Raw genomic sequence first — 20,372 nt, 5'->3', positions numbered from 1 at the left:
TAAATCCGATATGTATGAAAAAGGCCAAGAAAACTAAATATTACGGGTACTTAAAAAGTTTTGAAATTTTGTCTTTAAAAATGCGTGGGAGCCCTGCAACAGCATTTTAAAGGTTTACCCTAACCTTAACCTAAATTATAAACTTAACCCCATTTAAAAAACAGCAGAGGCCACAAAAACACTCTATTTATAAATTCAAATGCATATTCACACACACAAGAGTGTAATGAGCATGGTTTTGTCTCCTTTTCTTTGTGTATGTTCATTCATTGACAGGAAGGGCCAGGGCCGTCCTGATTGGGCGATATTTGGCAGGCTGACAGAGCACAACGAGACGATCTTGTTCAAAGAGAAGTTTGTAGACTGGACCGAAGCGAGATCACCGACACCAAAGGAAGGCAACGAGCTCGTAACGGAGCAGAAGGTGCAAATCCAATGCTTGCTTCATGAGGATAATTGCATCACTTACAGGTCACACACACATCAGAGAGTCTTCATATGTTTTTTCTACCTCCCCATCTGCTTATTCTCTGCATGTGGCTCACTCTCAGATAATGTTGCCAGGAGCAGTTGGATACACACTGGGATCAAAACTAGAATAAGAGAGCGTACGCCTTTGAATGAATGCTGTACAAAGTATCATAGAGAAGAATGATCACATGTGATAAAAGTGGCAACTAAAATAGTTATAATGATTTATTTTCTGCATGATAGATCTGGCATTAAAATGTATTTTCATCATCAGGAGGCCCCGGGGCGAGAATGCAGGCCTTACAACGCCACCCTGATGCTGCCAGTCCTCCAATCATCCATTTCCACCATCTTGGACGGGGTAAATGTGGGCCGCGGCCACGGCCCAGTGGAGTCCGAGGACCACATGAGGATTCAGGAGATCAGCACAGCGTCAGTGGACGTCTGGCACATCCTGGAATTTGACTACAGCCGTCTGCCACGCCAGAGCATCGGCCAGTTCCATGAGGGAGACGCCTATGTGGTCAAATGGAAGTACATGATCAATACATCAGGTTAGTCACTGTGGACTCTCAGCACCTGTGTTAAATAGTAGTCGCAAATTACAACCTCTATACTAATAAGAGCAAAAGACGGCGCTGCATTAAGATCCAAACATTACACTTAACATGTTAAAATTATGTAATGAGCAGCAAGTGTTGCTGTCACAGTTTACGAGCAGTAATTGACATGAGTTCAGTGGTGATGGATGCTTTAAAATGCCTTTTAAAAGAAGAAGGAGGAAGAGGAGAACTTTTTTTCACAGACTATCTGTCTCATGCACTTCTGTGTGATTGTAGTGTCAGTTTCAGCACATATGACAAAATGTTATTTTCATGAAAGTTATCAACTGTAGGTTTAAAGGTTTTAAGGTTAAGAGTTCGGTTTGCACAGGAAGATAAACTTATTTTCATCATTCAGAATAGTTTTTTATTTTGTGTTGTATTTTTTTTACTCAGTTGGCCGTAGGCAGAACCCCGAGGCGAGGAGTAGCGGGCCGGGGAGGGAGAAATGCTGCTACTTTTTCTGGCAGGGTCGACACTCCACCGTCAGCGAGAAAGGAACATCAGCGCTGATGACAGTGGAGCTGGATGAGGAAAGAGGGGCACAGGTACAAGACACAAGGCTTCTCAAAGGCCAAATAACCAAAACAAACTAAATGAATAAATATAACAAAAAGTGGAAAGTACACAACTCAGTAAATGTACGCTTTTGCACACCAGACTCTCTCTTTGACAGAATAACCCTTGTATTTAGGGCTGAGTGTGGGGGAAAAACGTCTAATTTTTATGTCAATATGTATTTTGTAGCATCATAAATGAATGGATGATATTCATGTTTCCTGATGTTTATTGTTAATAGTTCTCCAGAGTTCTGAGCATTTTCTCTATGTAGCTTTTTTTTTCATAACTGGTATCTGCTCTCTGTGTGTAACAGGTTCAGGTGCAGCAAGGAAAAGAGCCTCCATGTTTCCTGCAGTGCTTCAGTGGAGGGATGATTGTCCACGCTGGCAAGAGGGAGGAGGAGGAGGAGAACACTCAGAGTAAACATTTGAAAATTTCTGCTTTTTGTGCTAGTTATTTATTTATTGCCATTACTGATTGCCATGTGACATTTTTGTCCACAAGGCACAGCGGTTCTTTGTTAAACAGGTTCTGCAAATGATTGCTTTTTTGCCAGCAGTACTTAATTTTTCATGCAAAGTCATTCAAAAACAACAACTGATGAAGCTTCTTCCCATATCAGAATATTTCAAGGGTCAATTTATGGAATACAAAGAAATCCCAGATTTGAGATGTAGCATTCTTAATTCAATGCTTATTTAGCATTTTTCTCAATCTTGGAACGCCTGCTATCGTCTGACAACAATAAGCCTCTGGTGGCAGCTGCCAGTATTTCAGGGGTTCCAGTTTAACAAATGGATATCTGGGCCCAGACTTCCTCTCCCATGTGTCTGACATTTTGGATAATCTCTGTAATCTCTATATATGAATACAGATAAAACGAAAAATAAGCTAATTAAAAAGCTCATCAGACAATAGCCGATGGGGTCCAAGATTTTAATTTAGCCAATGTGTTTCCTCTCATTTGCTCCCTACATGCACTGTTTACTGTAATGTTGTAGTATGAAACTGGGACTCAGATGGAGAGAAAAGCACCAAACACCAATCACAGTTTATCTAATCCAAATCTTTACTGAAGAAAGCAGGGGTCATACAATTGTAGGCAGTGAAGGCAGAAAAGTCCATTCAGGTAAATCAATTAACAAAGTCAAAAATCCAAGCAGAGTCAAAGAACCAGGTAAGAAAAATCAAGGAAAGGCTGGAAAGCATGAACACACTGGGGTAACAAAGATAATCTAGCAACTGAAAGGAGGAAACACTGGGCTTTAAATACACAAGGGCTGATTACTAACTGCACACAGGTGATTGAAACAAGACACAGGTGAAACACATAAGACAATCAAAAAAAGGCGGTAAAACTCAGGAGGTGAAAGTAGCACTAAACACAATGAGAACATGTCACAATAAAACAGGAAGTGGACCCAAACACATGAACAGAAACCTGACAGAATATCACAGTTTAGCTGCTGCTCCAGTGTAAATGGTCAGTACCTCTTGGACAGAAACCAGAACATTTCCAAAAACAAAATCTCTCCCCATTGCCTACAGATTTTGTTTTTAAGGAGATAAGCATTTTTTTGACAGTGAAAAGACTTGAGATCTGAATGTAATTTCCGAAATGAAAATCACAACAATTTTTATTAATATTATGGCGATTAAAAATATATATATTTGTATGGAAGTAAAGGACAGAAATGTTTATTATTATCAGGTATCTTTTGTGACTTGCAAAACAGTGCTTGATTTTGTTAGTCATATGTATGTGATAAATAAAATTCCTCTTATCACATTTCACCCACTCGTCTGTGTCCAGGTGAGTGGCGTCTTTACTGTGTGCGGGGCGAGGTGCCAGTGGAGGGCCACCTGCTGGAGGTGGCGTGTCACTGCAGCAGCCTGCGCTCCAGAGCCTCCATGATCCTGCTCAACATCAACAAGGCCATCATCTTCCTGTGGCACGGCTGCAAGACGCAGCTGCACACTCGCAGCGTGGGAAACACGGCCGCGCTCAAGATCAAAGAACAGTGAGTTTTTATAAGCAGTCCTTAGGATGACCTTCAAGATACTATTCAATAAATCAACACGTTAAGTTGATTTAAACTGGTCAGTGGTGGGGTTTTTGCATCGTTGAATATTTTTGCTTATGTCTCTCTCAGATGTCCACTTGAGGCAGGTCTCCACAGCAGCAGTAAGGTGACCATTCATGAGTGTGATGAGGGAGTGGAGCCTCCAGGCTTCTGGGAGGCACTGGGAAGAAAAGACAGGAAGGCCTACGACTGTATGCTGCAAGGTACAGTCATTTATCCAAAGCGCTTTGGTTGCTTACTTATCTTCTTCAACCAGAAATCACAGATAACCAGAATCATTTGGACACATGAGCAGTTATAAGGCAGCAGCCAATAATATAGGAAGAGACAAAAAGGACTAAATTACAGCGCACAGGTCAAAGGAGCAGGGGGAACCACATTTCACTGGAGTTGTGTCTTGTCTTACTTTCATGTGCCAAATAAATGATGAAATGAATGATTGATCAATTGACACAACAAGTGAATGCTTTTTGACAACCTGACATTGGCTGCATAAAGTTATGGCGGCCAAATTTCAACCTTTTTAAAGTGCTATAGTATGACTGGTGCCAAAAGTAAGATATGGCATGAGTTTGAAATCAAGGTATATTGGTGTTATTTTCCTTTTTCTGAATGTAACATCTACTTTTTAACATTTACTAATAAAAGCAAAAAGTCCAATATCCATCACTGTTTAAGACAAAGATTTGTTATTTAAAATCAGATATGTGATCATCAACAAAAATAAGCAAAATAAAAAAAATATGCAGTCTTGAGAAGCAATACACAGCTCTCAACCTCAATGCTACACTGTGACGCTTTGGCTTAAATTGGAAGAATTATTTATCTTGTTACATGTTGGTTTCCGATTTTCTTTTCAGATCCAGGTAAATTCAACTTCACCCCGCGGCTTTTCCAGCTCGGCAGCACATCCGGAGACTTTGTGGCCAATGAGTTCTTCCACCCATCCAGAGCTACAGACGTGATCAGCTCACTGCCCTTCCTGCAGGAAGACCTGTACAACACGCCGCAACCTGGTGAGGCCCGGACACAAACTTACTCCAATAAATACACTGTGGTAAAATGAGGACTGTTATTCACTTTAAAGCAGTCTGTGGCAGACGTACACTTCTATCATTTAGTGTTCTAACCATTTCCCTCTCTGACAGCGTTGTTCCTGGTGGATAACTTCCACGAGGTTTACTTGTGGCAGGGCTGGTGGCCTCAGGACAGCGAGTGCACCGGCTCTGCTCGCATCCGCTGGGATGCAGACAGGAAGTGTGCGATGGAAACAGTGCTGCAGTACTGCAAAGGTAAGGAAGGGTGGTGGTGAATAAAGCAAAGCTTCAGTAAAAGACAGGTGATAGCTGCACTGACAGATCAGTAAAATATTATGATATTAGAAACCCAAGCCACTGACAAACACCCAGAAATGTACCAATTTGTCATGTTTCTACTTTGTTTTGAAATATGTGACGTCACAGTTCAATTACAGGTTAAACTTGGTATGGTTGCTGGTATGCCATGAAGTAGCAAATGAACAAGTTCAGGCAAAATAATACTGAATTTGACCATTTTTTACCCCCCAAAAAAGAGTAAAAAATTTTATAAATATTTTTTATTCTCTGTCACTTTAACTTTTATGAAGCGTTTATAGTTTGATCACAAATACTCTTCCCTGATATATAAGGAACATTGTGAATTTATTATTGATTGTATGAGACACTAAAAATGTCCCTAATTTTAATCAAACAATCTGAAATGTAAGTGGGAGTATTCAGATGACCCTAATGTGGTGCAAATTTTAGATCAGTAATTTTTTCATAATTTGAGCTCATAATTATTGTGTTGATTTTTTTCCTGCAGAGAAGAATGAGAAGAAGCCTCAGAAGTCGTACCTGATCCACGCCGGTCTGGAGCCGCTCACCTTCACCAACATGTTTCCCAGCTGGGAGCACAGAGAGGATGTGGCTGAGATCACTGAGAGGGTCAGCAGAACACACACAATTACAGAAGCTGTCAAAATATACTCTATTTGATATGATTTAATCATGATATCAGTAAGTAGTCAAGAGGGTTTTCAGTCAGACACTTCTATCACACACCTGCTCTCGTTATAAAGGACTTCATGTCGTGTCCTCTGTTCTGGCCGCAGGAGGCGGAGGTGTGTAACCAGATCATCCTGGTGGAGGACGTGTTGGCCCGGCTTTGCCAGAACACCTTCCCTCTGGCTCAGCTGCAGGCCCGGCCGCTCCCAGAGGGAGTCGACCCGCTCCGCCTGGAGATCTACCTGTCCGACCAGGACTTTGAGGTAAACCAGTAAACCTACAAGCAAAACTGCTGCACAAAACCTGATTTATGTATTTATTTTTTCAATGTAATTGATTGTTTGTAATGTTGGAGGCAGGGTTAAAAAAGAAACATTCTTGTTCGATTTTCTAGGGCATTTTGGTAATTTAAAGAGGTAATTTTAAGAAACATGAAATCATACATACATAAAACTGAGTTTCTCGTCACAGGGAAACATCTCTTTTTTTATGTTTGGTTGTTAAGACTCAAGACAAATTCCATTACGGTCAGTCTCCAATCATCGTCTTTAAAGGGGAAAAACCCACACATAAAAATGTTTTGTTTCTTTTGTGAACACTGTTGGAGAGTGTTTATTATACAGTGGTGTATTTCATAGATAACTCAAAAACATGCAGAATGAGTATATCAAACTAGTGAATGACAACAGAACTTCAACATGTTGAAACTGATCATAGTTTATTTATGAAACAATAACTCAAAGGTGGATTTTTTCCTCTTAATCTACAAGTCATCATTCATATCATCCATCCTAACTCCATCTAACTCTCACTTTACAGAGCAAGTTGTAGGTGGATTCAGGTAAGAAGAGCCACTCATGTGATTCATCAGCACTCAGGCGACCGTTCTTCTTTCCAGCACGTCAGAACTGTTTCCCTCTCGTTCTCTATGTGGTTTGAAAACTCTGTTTCACTCCTGTCTCCTTTCAGTGTGGTGCTGGTTGAAGAGGAAAGTTTTGCACTTGGCTGCACGATTATGTCTGCAAAGATCATTCCGATTACTCTGTTAGACATTAGAGTTGGATGAGTCCTTTATATCATCTGCAGTCACAACGGATTTAGCATTTACAGCTTCTTCACAGAGCAGATAACAAATAAAAAATGACACATTACCCAAACTTGGATCCCATTCCTGCTCAGAGAAAAAAGATGAAATACTATGAGTGATAAAATAAAAATTCTAAGTAATTCTCAATATAATTGTGTAAGTATATATTATGTTGTAAAACACACTTATAATAGCCATCATTTTGAATTAGTGAGTGCGTCACAGTGTCTTATAGATGTGAAACTTATAGTCTTTTAAACTAAGCCATGTGACAAGAAATAATCAGCATATATTTAGATAATCGACTGTCATTCATGAAGCAATAAAAAAAAACATACCAGCTGATCCAGGAGCTTCACCTGATCATGGCCAGTTAAAGGCGTATTTTAGGATGTGTGGGGGAGAGTTCGACAATCTGCTGTCAATCCTTAGGCCTAATTACAGTTTGTAAAATGTTAGAAAGTAGCCTAGACTACAATTTGCTTCGATATGTCTTACAGCTTGTCTTGGGCAACGCTGAAAGTGAGCTAAAGTTAGTTTAAAACAAACCTTCAAGGTGCTCTTCTACCTTATTGTTAATCTAACCACAGAATTCCGGCATCTCACTCATCTGATTGGACAACGGGGAAAAACTGCTAGACCATTGGGCACTTTTTTCACTTTGAGTCAAAGTTTTGAGAGCGTTCAGAGCAATCCTGCAAAAACACAAGGTAAAAACACAAGCTAAAAACATGAGATGCTCTGAAACGCAAAAACAGCAAGCGAAACAATTCACTTTATTTAAAACTATTGCAAAAAGCCACCCCAGGCTGCTAAAACACACTCTATTTGATCAGGGCCAAAGTTGAAAAACCCGTCTTTTTTCCAACAGTGAATATTAATACTAAAAACATTTTTTAATCATTTTTTTGTAGCAGAAATGGGATTCCTTTGAACTCCCATTGATAAACTTGGATATAGCAGTTTTTAACACACTCCCTTCATAAGAACAACTGAGGGTGTAAATTAGATGCAAAACACTTGTCTAATTGATTTGATTGTGATAATTGAGACTATTAATTGTGCAGCCATTCTTGCTTTCTCTCCTCTTTAAAAGGTGTCGGTGCTCAGCACTTTCCACTTCCTGTACACTTCACTGCTGCTGCTGCTGCTGCTGCTACTCTTTTTTACAAACACACACACACACACACACACACACACACACACACCTTCCACCTGAGACTCTTTCCTCTTAGCTCATATAGATGCACTTATGATTCACCGTCGGCTACACTGACATCTGACGCACTGTCTGTCTGTGAAGCACAACATGGAGGCATGAAAACACTGAAACAACTAAACTGTCCTCAAAGACAGAATTGGTTTGCAGACGTTTTGGTCCAACTGTAACAGCCCACTGAGTGCTGGCAGTCACTGCTCACTGCTGTAAGTGTGCTTTGTGTCACGATTTTGAAACCTAGTTTTACATACTTGGCGATTTTGTTTTAATAATTTAAATTTGGCTGCGTGGTTAACGAGACATTTTTCTGTAGTGTGACAGACTCATTACACATATTGATTTTTGCTTCACCCAGACTTAATATGAATACACTGTAACCTTATTTTAGTGTTGACATCAAACTATGAAAGAACCAAGAAATCACTTTCACTCTGGTAACACATTTCAGTGCTCAGACCTTTAACAGGTTATATTTCTTGATGCTTTCAGAGTTTTTGATCTGACATATCTGATAATAAGACTCTGCGTTGTAGAGTTTGTCAAATATGCTTGACAGCCTGAAACAGACATGCTTTAAAGGCTGTTTAGTATAAAAGTCTCCACAAGAAACAAGATTAACTGCAATTTGAAAGAATTACAGCCTCTTTGAGGTTAGAAAAACACATTTCTTCTGGTTATAAACGTGCATTTGTTTTGTCTTTTTAAAAATGTACTAGCTACACTGGCTGGCTCCACAGCCAGTCACAGGAAAAGACCTCTTTAAAAAAAGCATTGGAAATTCAGGTTGGACTCCCCATGTCATAGGTTCCTCATTAATTGACTGCATATCTCTTTTCAACTGCAGAAAGCTTTGGAAATGAAGAGAGAGGAATACGAAAGTTTACCAGGGTGGAAGCAAGTGAACTTAAAGAAGGCCAAAGGATTGTTTTAAGAAAGTTTTTTAATTGAAGATGGAAGCGGATAAAAGGTGGACAGCTGAGATGGAGACACAGGAAACGTCACGTGAACCTGTTCTGATGGAGACATGCGAGGATTCTGGGATAGAAAGTATCTGAATATGAAGAAAACCTACATGGAGGATGAGACTACAGATGCACTCGCCTTGCTTTAGTCATGTTTTACCTTTCAACTTTGTCATTACATAACGAAATTAAATTCAAACAGTTTAACAGAAGGTAAAAACACCTTGCTTTGGTTCTTACATGGTGTTTGTGTGTATTTGGAGTCTCCTCCAAACACTGAAGTCACCACTCGTGGACTTATGAGTGACAATGTGCACACTAGGACGCTTGGTGTCAGAGTGCCATGCTATGGTTGCGTATGTACGTGTGTGCGATTGTATATAATGTTTGTGTGTAATGTTTGTGTAAATGTGTGTGTATCTATGTAAAAACAAATCCCGTCATGTCAGATGTTGTGAGGAAAGTTGTTTTTTTTCTTCTTTTGTCTACAGTGTCTGGATGCTGTCAGGCCTCGTAGGGAAATTCATGTTGCTCGATTGTGTCGAACTGCTGAGGCGACTCTCGACTCACTGAGATGTAAGGGTTGTAATTTTAAAAGTTTGATGCATATGAGGAAGAGAAACAGCAGCTTGATGAATCTGAATGTATAGTGCCTTGCTTTTTGTGTACAGTTTATATACAGAAATTCTAGCCTGCATTTTTAAAGACTTTGTGATATAAGACATAGTGAATTAAATCACAATAATGCTCAACTCAAACCATGCGTCACTCTTTTTTTTTTTTTTTTTTTTTAACCTGTCCTGTTCGGCAGCTTAGGTATGCAGTATGAGAGGTCTGGATGCCTTGAGGTGCCATAACAGATTTGCTCTGCAAAGGAGGAGTCTGACATACTTCCTCCTGTTGCAGTCCGTACTGAGATTTATTGGCATTTATTGGCTACCGGACAGCACAACGTTAGAGTGGATAGGAAGAGAGAAAAGAGAGAGGTTGGGGGACACAGAGTGGAGGGGAAGACACAAGAGACAACAAAAACAACAACAACGACAATGAAAATGATGACAACAATGCTAACTACAATAATGACAGCTGCAAGTATTTACAACAGTATTAATGGTGGAAGCAGGCAGGAAATGAGTAAAAAATAAATAAATAAGTAAGTAATTAGAGAGAAAAAAAAACTCTGTGTCACCTGCTTCAGACATTTTAGTATAGTCGAACTCGAGTCAAAACATTTCAAACATTGTGGTTAACACAATGTTAATCAAAGTGGCACCCATAAAAATGCCCTCAGAAATGAATGTATTGCCCCAGTGCATATTGGGAGGATTTCTGTTAACTACGATCGCATGGTCAGCATTAGATCGTCATCATTAGATCATCATTAGAATAGTTTTAACTCTGTATTTTAAGATGAGAGTGCACAGTGACAACAACTTGATCCAAGATAATCAAATGAATCTTAAAACTGCACTCAAAGAACCAAAGTAGCTGAAAGAGAATTAACAGGATATTGAAGCCTGATAACAGCATGAATTCATTGAGCCACTTTTGCAGAAAATGGCCCTGATCTACCAAAGACATCGTAAAAGGGCATGATTATTGCAGAATTACTATTAGTAATTCTGCAGTTAATAATAACAACAAATAATAATAACAACATTAGTGCGAAATACAAGCTGCAGAGTAAAGCCCTCTTTGATTCTGAGGGACTGAAACCAGAATCATGTTGCAAATACCAGAGGTCAGTTCAGGCCAGTTGAAACATGGTGACGGGGGGGTCAGAAGTCTAACAGAAGTAGTGCTGTGGTGTGTTTCTGCCATGTCAGATGACTGTTGGCTGAATGTCAGACAGTAGAATGAACAGAACACATAGAGATGCTGAAGTAAATTAGATTTACAAGCTTTTCTTTGACATTTTGGTAATAAGGAAGTTGTGGCACATTACATTAAAATTTGCAGCAGGAATGTAAATATCGACGTATATCGCCTCAAACAACAAATGCATTTTAACACACCATATCAACCGATACCTAAAGCTGCCTTTCTTTCTATAAAAATCAATTTGCAGTTGCCATATTAAAAAAAAAACTGACTCTTACATTGTATATTGTATTAGGACCAAAGCATGTGATAAAAGTTACATTTTTGTAAATTTGCAAGGCCAGTACAGAAAAGGCATTTCATTATTCATTTTATGAAGTTTCTCTGGTGTGTAATAAGTTATATATAGAGTTCTGAAGAGAAAACGTCAATTAGACTGTCCCTAAACAGACATTACTCTCAGCTCTGCCCCCTCTCTTCTCTGGAGCCTGTCATTTGTCACTTTAACCACCAGATGGAGATGTAAGACTCGACATCTCTTGTAACACGTCCAAGGTTTTTTTTCTTAAATTACATCAGGATTCATGTGCTTTGATAAACTGGCAAAAGACGCACTTTTTAGAGGACATGCAGCATAATCCCACCACGTGCTTGTGTTGGCCTCAATCCAAAAAAGTTTGGCCTGTGTAAGGGGAATAAATGTGGGGGTTTATATACAACAGCTGCTATTTTTTCTTTATTCTGACCAAAACATGATAGAAAAGATGTTTGATTCACAAAATAGTCACAAAGGACGAATTTCAATGCTTCGTAAGACTTAATATGTAAAACTAACATTAAGACCGCCGATGGTTGTCAAAAGCATAAATATATATATAAAAAAAATAGATATGTAAGTCACCTGACTTAGTTGGATGGTCACTTTGACATCTACGAACAGACACTGGCAGTGATCCATTGTCAACAATCGGAAAACGTGTCAATACTTGTGCTTTCATCGGCCTTCTTCATTTTGCCACTCAAAATAAAACTTTTCAACTGGTCTGCCATCGCAAAGCTTTTATTGTGAAGCTCCCTCAGCTTCCGGTACACTTGTTAGACCAGTACATGCTAACACTTTTCTCTGTGTCAAATGACCGCGCTCTGAAAGTAAACAGTATTTTTTATGGGTTAAAGTGTCACTGCGGGTTAAGATAAGTAACAGAGACATTATAGTGAACCAGATTAAAGGTGCTTTGGACTGACAGGGAGCCCGTCATCCCGCAAACGGTAAGAAACTTCCGTAGTTGTGCAACCAACGTTAGTTTAATATCGACGCAATTTGATCGATTAGCTATGCCGATCATATACTGCAAGTCTATGAAAAGATCTGACACTCTTTGACATATAAATACCCGCAAAGACAGGATTCCTGATAGATTATTTCCCATCTTCCTCCTGGGTGGGAACTCTTACGACAAATCCCGTTTTAGAAATATGAGATTTTAACAGTTCGTCACTTGTCCGCAAAATCACAGAAGAGTAGAAACACAGGATGAAGGTCGTCAGCTGTCGATGGTATTCTTGTCAGTTCGGCATCAATAAGCAAAAGCAGAAATTTAACAGTGTGGAAATACTTTGTAAAAAGTAAAAGTTCTGCATTCAGTATCTAATTCATGTAGAAGTAGAGGATGAAGTCAAGTAATGCGGGACACTTTTTGGTAGATTATCAAAAAAACAAGCCAGCTAAAATTCTGAATATTACCTTGAGTGTTACTTATATAACTTAGTTTTTAAGGTTCCTAACTATATTCCTATAAAGAAGGTTCCTATAAAAAATTAGAATGAAAAAATCAACTTATTTTGAATCTTTGGATCTTCAAACACATGAGAATATCTTGCCCCAGTGACACGTGAGAATGACACGTGCAGGTAAAATGGGACTTTTTTATGGTGCTTTTTTTTTACTGGGTAATTCATTTATATGGTGAGTCAATAATTCATTAATCTTTCATTTAACCCCTGGCTACTCATTAAAAAAAGTATCCACATTTTCTGCTGTGCTTTTCCTTTTCATGTAAAGCACATTTGTAGTAAAAATGCAATAACATGTTTGCTGACTGGCTGCTGATATTAAGAGATCCCAGGATGTAAAACCTTATATGTCCCATTTACCTGATGTCTGAGATTACCTGACTTCACCCCCAAAAATATTTGCATCAAAATATATACGAGTACTAATTATGCAGAATGTCCCATTTCAGAATAATATGTGGGCTACTGCATTATTGAACCATAATAATGTTAGCATCACTCAGGTGGAGCAATTTTTTTAAAAAGTCATATACAACAGGGCTAGCATCACCAAGGGGATCAATGAAGTTATATCAGTATCTATGTAATACATCATCATTTTTTTTTTTTTTTTTTTTAGGTTACATTTGTTTTTTTTATCTGATTCTTCAAAGTAACTTGTAAATAATTTTGAAAACATTAATGTAGTGGAGTAAAAAGTATAGCACTGGCTTCGAAGATATAGTGCACTAGAAGTATAAGGTAGTAAAAAACTTAAATTCAATTCATGTACAAGTACTTTAAAACTGTACTCAAGTACAGTAGTTGAGTAAATATATGGTACATTCCACTACTTCTGAGGATGCCTATGCTGCTCATAGAGGTGACCACTAGTACGGAGGAGAAATAGCAATGTACATAATTCGGAGAATCCCGAATACAGTAAGAAAATGCAGTCTGAGTCTAGAATAGTACACAGGAATTTGAGGTTGTGTTGAAACAAACAGTGTGACATTATTAAGTCAGTATTGGCTGTTGGCGTATTATTGGGCTGTGTCAAAGTCTCTAAAAATGACTGTGTGATTCACGCTCTTCTAGTCCCAGTGCCACACTGCAAAAGAAAAGAGATTTCAGAAGACATGTCCTCCCAAGTCAGACTGAGGCTGCTGCCGAGAGCCAGATGCATGTTCGATGAGCCTATCCAGGTGAAGGTGGCGGGGCTGAGGTCGAGACAGGTGGTCACCATGAGAGCCAGGTCGGCTGATGAGAAGGGGGTGGTGTTCAGGTCCGCGGCCACCTACAGGGCTGACGGGAAGGGGGAGATCGACCTGGAGAGAGACCCCTCTCTCAGTGGGAGCTACGTCGGGGTTGAACCCATGGGTCTGCTGTGGTCGATGAGGCCAGACAAGCTGCACAAAAGGTTTCAAAAAAACAAATCACTAAACCCCCATGTGGTGACGTTCTCTGTGCATGAGGACGAAGCAGAGGGCAGGATGCTGGCAGAGGCGACCAATGAGAGGCTTCTGATGGGAGACGGGGTGAGCCGGCTCCCTGTCAAAGAAGGGAATATCCGTGGAGTCCTGTTTACTCCGCCAGGTTGGTCTTCAAATTATGCAGTAATAATTGAATAAGAACTTTACTATAGTTAAGTTAAAGGAAAATGATTTTATTTTTATTATTATCAACAAATCCCCCAAAGCGACCATGAGCCAGTGACGTGATCTGCAATTTTGATGTCCAAGGCCCTTTATGAAGTAAAAATGTTGCTGTATATAAACTGTACACAAAAAGCAAGTAAAAATGAAAATGTTTATGTTGCTGCCCATAAAATGATTTGAAAACACACCGAGGATCTGTCTGCCGCGCATGGTAAAATGCAAAAAAGCTACATAAAGTGTTAAAAATCAAATAAACCCCCAAATCTCTGCCACAGGTATCATGGTATGAGTGTTGTCAATGATATATTTAAATATTACATTAAATATGACATCCGGTTGATTGCACTGGAGCATAACAATCTAAAAACATGCAAGAAACAAGCAATTGGGGCTACAGCCTGATGAAGCTCATTTCTTGTGCTACAGAATTTCATCATAATTTCCAAAATGTGGAAATGTTTTAATATGGTGTTCTCATGTGTCTTTTGGTCCAGGAGAAGGACAGTTCCCTGCTGTGTTGGATCTATACACTTTCGGTGGAGGTTTGTCGGAAAAAAGGGCCTCTCTGCTGGCCAGCCGTGGATTTGTGGTTCTGACCGTGGCGCTGTACGGTCACGATGACATGGCGAAGAACATCAAAGCGGTCCACCTGGATTATTTAGAAGAAGCAATCGAGTTTTTAAAAAAACAAAACAAGGTGAGCTGTTTGTGCGGTACAATCCAAATCTCTTGGAGTGTATTTCGGGTTTATGTGCTTATGTTTGCATGTGTTTCCGCAGGTGGGCAGTAAAGGGATTGGCGTGATATCCCTTTCGAAAGGTGGCGATCTTGCACTATCAATAGCCTCATACCTGCCAGATGTTGAGGCCATAGTGTGGATTAATGGCTGCTGTGCCAATGCAGCTTTACCCCTCCACTACAAGAAGAGCCTAATCCACCCTGCATTAATGTTTGACCTCGACAGTATCATTCCTACTGAGTCTGGGGCCTATTATGTCAAGTCTGGTATGCATAATCCGCTGGCAGAGGAGAACAAGGCCGCCATGATCCCCATTGAACGAGCCAGCGGACGTTTCCTCTTCGTGGCTTCAGAGGACGACCTCAACTGGGACAGCAAAGCTTTTGTGGACATAATGGAGGAGAGAATGAAGCATCACGGGAAGGAGAATTTTGAGAGCGTGTGTTATCCTAGAGCGGGACATTACCTGGAACCGCCGTATGGACCGTACTGCCCCTCCAGTTTTCACGGGGCTGTGGGTGAGGCGGTCCTGTGGGGGGGCGAGCCCAGGTCCCACGCAGCAGCTGAAGTCCACCTGTGGAAGAAGATTCAGGAGTTCTTCAAAACTCACCTGAGCGGTGGTGCTGCGCAGACTACAGCCAAATTATAGATAAATGCAGCAGCAAATAAGTATAACAGGTTAGGGTGATTTCAGTTGATTTATTGCTTTACAATTAAGTATCTGTAAATATTTGTAACAACATATTCAAGGCTACATGAAAGGGTTTCGTCACATATTTGACCAAACTCACTGCACTGTGTACAGTTTATTTGACTGCCTGATTTACATTTTTGATTTGATGTACTTTAATTCTTTGAAACCTAAACAAATTTGCTTGATTACTTATTGCCATATTGGATATCAGCAAAAAAAAAAAAAAATCCAATGTCGTGCATCCATAGTGAAAAGTACAAAAAAATTCCCTTAAAATTAGACACAAAACAAACAAAAACAGACAAAAGATAAAAAAAAAACAATGTACAAAAACTCTGTAAAATAATTTTAAATATGCAATTGTTATTTTTATAAACAATATTTTCCCAAAGTTTTTCCCTAGTATTCAAGGTTTAAATACTTGTGGAAGGCGTCTGAAAGCAGGACAAGAAAAAGTGATGTCCCTCTAGTTTCTGAAAACTCAACCCAATCGCCAGAATATCTGTTGGAATTGTATGTTTGTTACATTTTAACACTCAACATGTAGCAGATATGTTGAAAAATTCTATTTTATGTCACGACAGTGCTGCGGTTACCATGCGATTAGGTCGAGGCACAATAAACGCTTGGTAAAGATTAGGAAAACATCACGTTTTGTCTTAAAATACACATATTGGTTGCTACAAACATGGCAAGATACGTTCTAAACTCTCCTTTGAAAACATGTTGCTATTCACCATCAGAAACTTAACACATATATATGTAATCTGAATCATGTCATGTGTATGGCATGTGCAAATGTAACATATCCAGGGTTTGCAGAAATGTACAAGTCAAAGTTTTTTTTTGTCTCGACTGTGCTGGAAAAACTCTGATAAAACTGTTTATCATTTTGAGAGTTATTGTGAAGGAAATAGTAAATGAGTGACAGGGCAGTGACTTCAGGCACACATCAGTGAGCTTAAAGCACCCTCACGATGTGCTTCCAGTTACTCCCTCATTACAGCGTTGTGTATGTATGTATGTCGCCAACGTAAGCAGCTCCAGTGAGAAGTTAATAGGAAAAATGGATTGTTTTTGAAAACCTTCAAGCAAAGTGGAAAAGATTAGATCTGTGCATGTTTTGTTCTTACAGACAGCACTGCTTCCTGCTCTTGTATTCATTTCAAACATTCAGAGAACACTGTAAGGTTTAGAATAGCTTTTATAGCTTTATAAATGTTTCAACCTTCCCTTCAGACTCGCCATACGACACTCGGCAGCCATCACCTCGAAATAACCTCGGCAAAACAGAACACAAGACAACTAAAAAGGAAATGAGAGGCGGGGAACAAAACATGACTTATTGGTAACTATCGCGTCCTGATCTGTCTTTTCGACAGATAACGCGTTATTGTGCCTAGCAGGTTTGCTACAGTGCAAGTTCATCAAGATAACAGCACCAGCCTTGATCTGCCTCCTCGATTTATTTAGCAGCATTGTTGAAAAGCTCTTTCTCTGCCGATCCTCCGTTCTTTGTGTTCATCTATCTGACTGCTCCCTTTCTGTCGTTTCAGTTCGACAGAGCTCTCATCAGCCTCCGGCTTTTGAGCGCCAGCAAGTTCTTTGTTCCACTACTGTACCTGCAGAAAGAGGTGTACAAGCCTCTGTGCTCCTAAAAAAGGATTTATATTTGTGTGTTAGGGATAGCAACAGAGGTTATGTGGAGATACAGCAAAGTGTGGAGCAAGAACTGTGATTGGTAAAGCTTGCAGCTTGCATGTCGTGTCATACAGTGTATTTTTTTATTTATTGAGAACATTTCCTTTGCATTATAAGGCCTTTAAGTCTTAACTTTTGGGCCTAAAAGCCCTTTAGCAGCCTCTGCTGGTCATGCATCTTGATTCTACAGAGAGCTGATGGTCAGACCTTTCTACTAGTTGGGCTCTTATTGGGCCCATATTTTGAACATGATTTGTTGTTGACCTACTTGCTATATAAAAAAAAGGGCAGCTTATGAGACAGTGGGTCCCTGGGCACAGATATGCAAAAGGCTCCACCACTTCTCCTACACAAGAGCAAGACACACAGACTTTGTGGTAGTATAGTCTCATTTTTGGGTGTTTTGTGTTGTCTTTGCAGTTGTTATGCATCTTTTTGTGGCTTTGTTTCTGTGTGGTAATTTTGTGTCACTTTTGCTCTGTGTCATGTGTTACCAATGTTCACCCATTTTTTGGTATGCCTCCAGGATAGGGATAGTCTTATATTGTCAGGTTGTCAGTCTGTCTGTCCATCCCATTTTTGTGAACAGGATACCTGCAGAAAATGTCATATTCTCGTATTTGTGATATCACAAAAAAAGGCCGGCAGGGAATTTCCTCAAATTGAACTCAAATGCCTACTTAATCTCATGACTGAACTAATAAGAATTTAATGGTTGCATGTGAAGGTGCTATTCTATTGAATGTTATTTTTGAGGATGCAAGTTTAAAGTATCATGTTATCCATGCTTTCACAGACATGGATGTAAACTGTAAGTGCAGCTTGGCGTTTTTTTGCAGAGGCATACAATAGCGAAACATGAATTGTAGTTTTGGTCTCTTTCTTATAAGTTTGTACTGCGTGTGAACTACTGAGGACCAGAGTGTAATTTTGTATCTGTGCACACATTTGTGCAATAAACATGATTCTGATTGCAAATCTGGACTGAATTGTCAAATGTGAGAATGTCATTCATTTAATAAATAAGTTTGACAACTACACCTGCGATGTGGCATCGACAGCTCATGAGATATTAATGTTGAATGAAATGTTTGCAATGTTTGTCTCCCTTCTCCAACCCCTCAAAATTTAAACTTTTGAACTTGTGGCCATGAGTTCACTTCTCTAACTCACTTTCATCATCTCTCACTGTGTTTAAATAAGAAGTTTTGCCAGAGACGGAGAGGTAAGAGAGGTTTATGAAAATGTAAACACATCCAGAGTAATAAGCCTGTGTCTTACATCTCACAGTTCCAGCAGCATAAACAGAAACAGAAAAAGACACTATACCCTATTACCTCTGTTGTTTTGCAGCTTTCAGTGCTTTCATTAAGCTGAGAATGAATGCCAGTCGGCCTCTGACAGGATATCCATCATTGCGCAGCGCTCTGTGATTGTGGCTGCAGGCACCTTGTGTACACAAGCTATAGCCGCTGTATTTTTAATGAGCAATAATGACAAGGAAGCAGGAAGCATTGCTGAAAGAGAATCACAATCAAAAAATAAACATCCTGATGCTGGAACAAGTTTTTGTCTTTTTTTAAAGATAAAATGGACTTAAGATAGAACTGTTTAACCAAGAAGCACAGTCCTTATTGATTACTTTTTTTTAAAAAAAATGTCAACCTAAATACTGTGAACATATTTAGAAAAAGTTTACTAGCACCATAACTGAAAAAAAACAAAACACCGTTAACATTTCGCAAATCAGAACTAAGAAAAATGTTGTTTTCTTGTGGTGCACCTTTTGCGTGGAATAACCTGCAAAAGCACTTAGACTTGGACACTCTGTCACTATTATGGCTGTTTCCATGCCTTATTCAGATCTTGTTTCAATTGAGTGTAAATGCTTTTAGTTATACATCTACACCATAACATATTATCCTGTATTTTTACTTTTAGCTGTTATACATTGCTATTATTGTTTGTTGTCTTGTATGATTTTGTTTCTGTTTTAACTGGTCCCCAATTGGTTATTTGCTTGCATATTGGTTTTTTTTAATGTCTTTGTGCGCAGCATTGAAAATTAAGGTCTCCCACAACTGATTTCCCTGAGTCTTAAATAACGGTTTATGTTGTACATTGCACACATAACAGCAGACCAATAATGACCAAACAGATAAAAATATGTCCCCAAGATTTAATGCATTTTCTCACCCTCAGTGTAAAGTCTGGTTTGTGTGCAGCCACAAACAAAATATCACATAAACCAGGGATACTCAACTTGCTTTGCCTGTGGGCCACCTTTGCAAATTAACAGGATGCCAGTAGCCAGTTAATAAACATACATTAATAATGTTTATCAGATAAAATTAATAAATGAGAGAAATCCCGTACAGCTGCCCTGCAAAGCTCAGGTGTACTCAGGGGTGCTCCTAGGATTTAAGGACATTCAGGGCTTACTTCTATTAGGAGGGTCCCTTCCCTGGCACTTTTGAGAATTTTATTTATTTATCAAAATCAACTCTATTTTCATGCTTTTTATGCACTCTGGCACCTATTTCACATTCAAGGTACAAAAAAGCCCAGTATGAATCAGTTTATTTTCACTGTGAATTAGAAAGTGGTCGCTCACTTTAGTGCAAGACCATAAGGTTTTGCAACTTGTTCTAGCAGCTGGTTAGCCTGAGTAGAAAACAGTGAGAAGCAAAGCTGTGCTGGTTTCAGCTGTGTGTTTTACACCAGTGGAAATTACCAGGCTCTCGTGTCACCTCTGTGTATTATTAGGCTGTATACATGTAGTCTACACAGTGTAATTAGCTCAGCAGGCTCAAGACAAGAGCTGAGGGGATACAGTGTATCACTTCCCATCTGGTGTAGATTGATCTATTTATTGTTGTGTTTGTATAAGATTAAGAGACATTATTGCGAATGTTTTTCTCTACAATGTATTTCTGGTCTATAGGGTCGTGTTAGCATCAAAAGATGGGACGG

At 39.4% G+C, this 20,372-nt stretch overlaps 2 protein-coding genes across 12 annotated transcripts in view; both read left to right on the top strand.

Moving 5' to 3' along the window:
• LOC121951703 (supervillin-like) overlaps positions 1-9,771 on the top strand; it is a 54,997-nt gene extending 45,226 nt beyond the window's left edge. For 10 of the 11 annotated variants that reach the window (XM_088085109.1, XM_088085103.1, XM_088085112.1 and 7 more), the window contains 11 exons: positions 277-424; positions 746-1,025; positions 1,470-1,621; positions 1,948-2,053; positions 3,448-3,655; positions 3,788-3,921; positions 4,579-4,734; positions 4,867-5,010; positions 5,564-5,685; positions 5,853-6,008; positions 8,896-9,771. In XM_088085109.1, the coding sequence (XP_087941235.1) occupies positions 277-424; positions 746-1,025; positions 1,470-1,621; positions 1,948-2,053; positions 3,448-3,655; positions 3,788-3,921; positions 4,579-4,734; positions 4,867-5,010; positions 5,564-5,685; positions 5,853-6,008; positions 8,896-8,982 (1,693 nt within the window). In that variant the 3' untranslated portion in view covers positions 8,983-9,771. Of the gene's footprint in view, positions 1-276; positions 425-745; positions 1,026-1,469; positions 1,622-1,947; positions 2,054-3,447; positions 3,656-3,787; positions 3,922-4,578; positions 4,735-4,866; positions 5,011-5,563; positions 5,686-5,852; positions 6,009-6,564; positions 6,587-8,895 lie in introns of all 11 variants that reach the window. The other variant, XM_088085105.1, reaches the window with a different exon arrangement.
• A 2,162-nt stretch (positions 9,772-11,933) lies between these two features.
• On the top strand, positions 11,934-18,437 carry LOC121951707 (acyl-coenzyme A thioesterase 6-like). The gene is made up of 4 exons (XM_042498153.2): positions 11,934-12,103; positions 13,706-14,203; positions 14,760-14,962; positions 15,045-18,437. The coding sequence occupies exons 2-4, from the start codon at positions 13,747-13,749 to the stop codon at positions 15,651-15,653; spliced, it is 1,269 nt and encodes a 422-aa protein (XP_042354087.1). The 5' UTR covers positions 11,934-12,103; positions 13,706-13,746; the 3' UTR covers positions 15,654-18,437.
• The last annotated feature ends 1,935 nt before the right edge of the window (positions 18,438-20,372 follow it).

Source organism: Plectropomus leopardus, chromosome 12, assembly GCF_026936395.1.
Source record: "Plectropomus leopardus strain MGB_pleo_1.0 chromosome 12, ASM2693639v1, whole genome shotgun sequence".
Lineage (NCBI taxonomy): Eukaryota > Metazoa > Chordata > Actinopteri > Perciformes > Serranidae > Plectropomus > Plectropomus leopardus.
The sequence above is the reverse complement of the archived record's forward strand: the minus strand, read 5'-3'. Positions and strand labels throughout refer to the sequence as shown.

Coding starts and splice junctions, on each gene's coding strand:
- LOC121951707 (XM_042498153.2), top strand. CDS start 13,747: ATGTCCTCCCAAGTCAGACTGAGGCTGCTGCCGAGAGCCAGATGCATG. Junction 14,204..14,759: donor AGTCCTGTTTACTCCGCCAG/GTTGGTCTTCAA, acceptor CTTTTGGTCCAG/GAGAAGGACAGTTCCCTGCT. Junction 14,963..15,044: donor TTTTAAAAAAACAAAACAAG/GTGAGCTGTTTG, acceptor GTGTTTCCGCAG/GTGGGCAGTAAAGGGATTGG.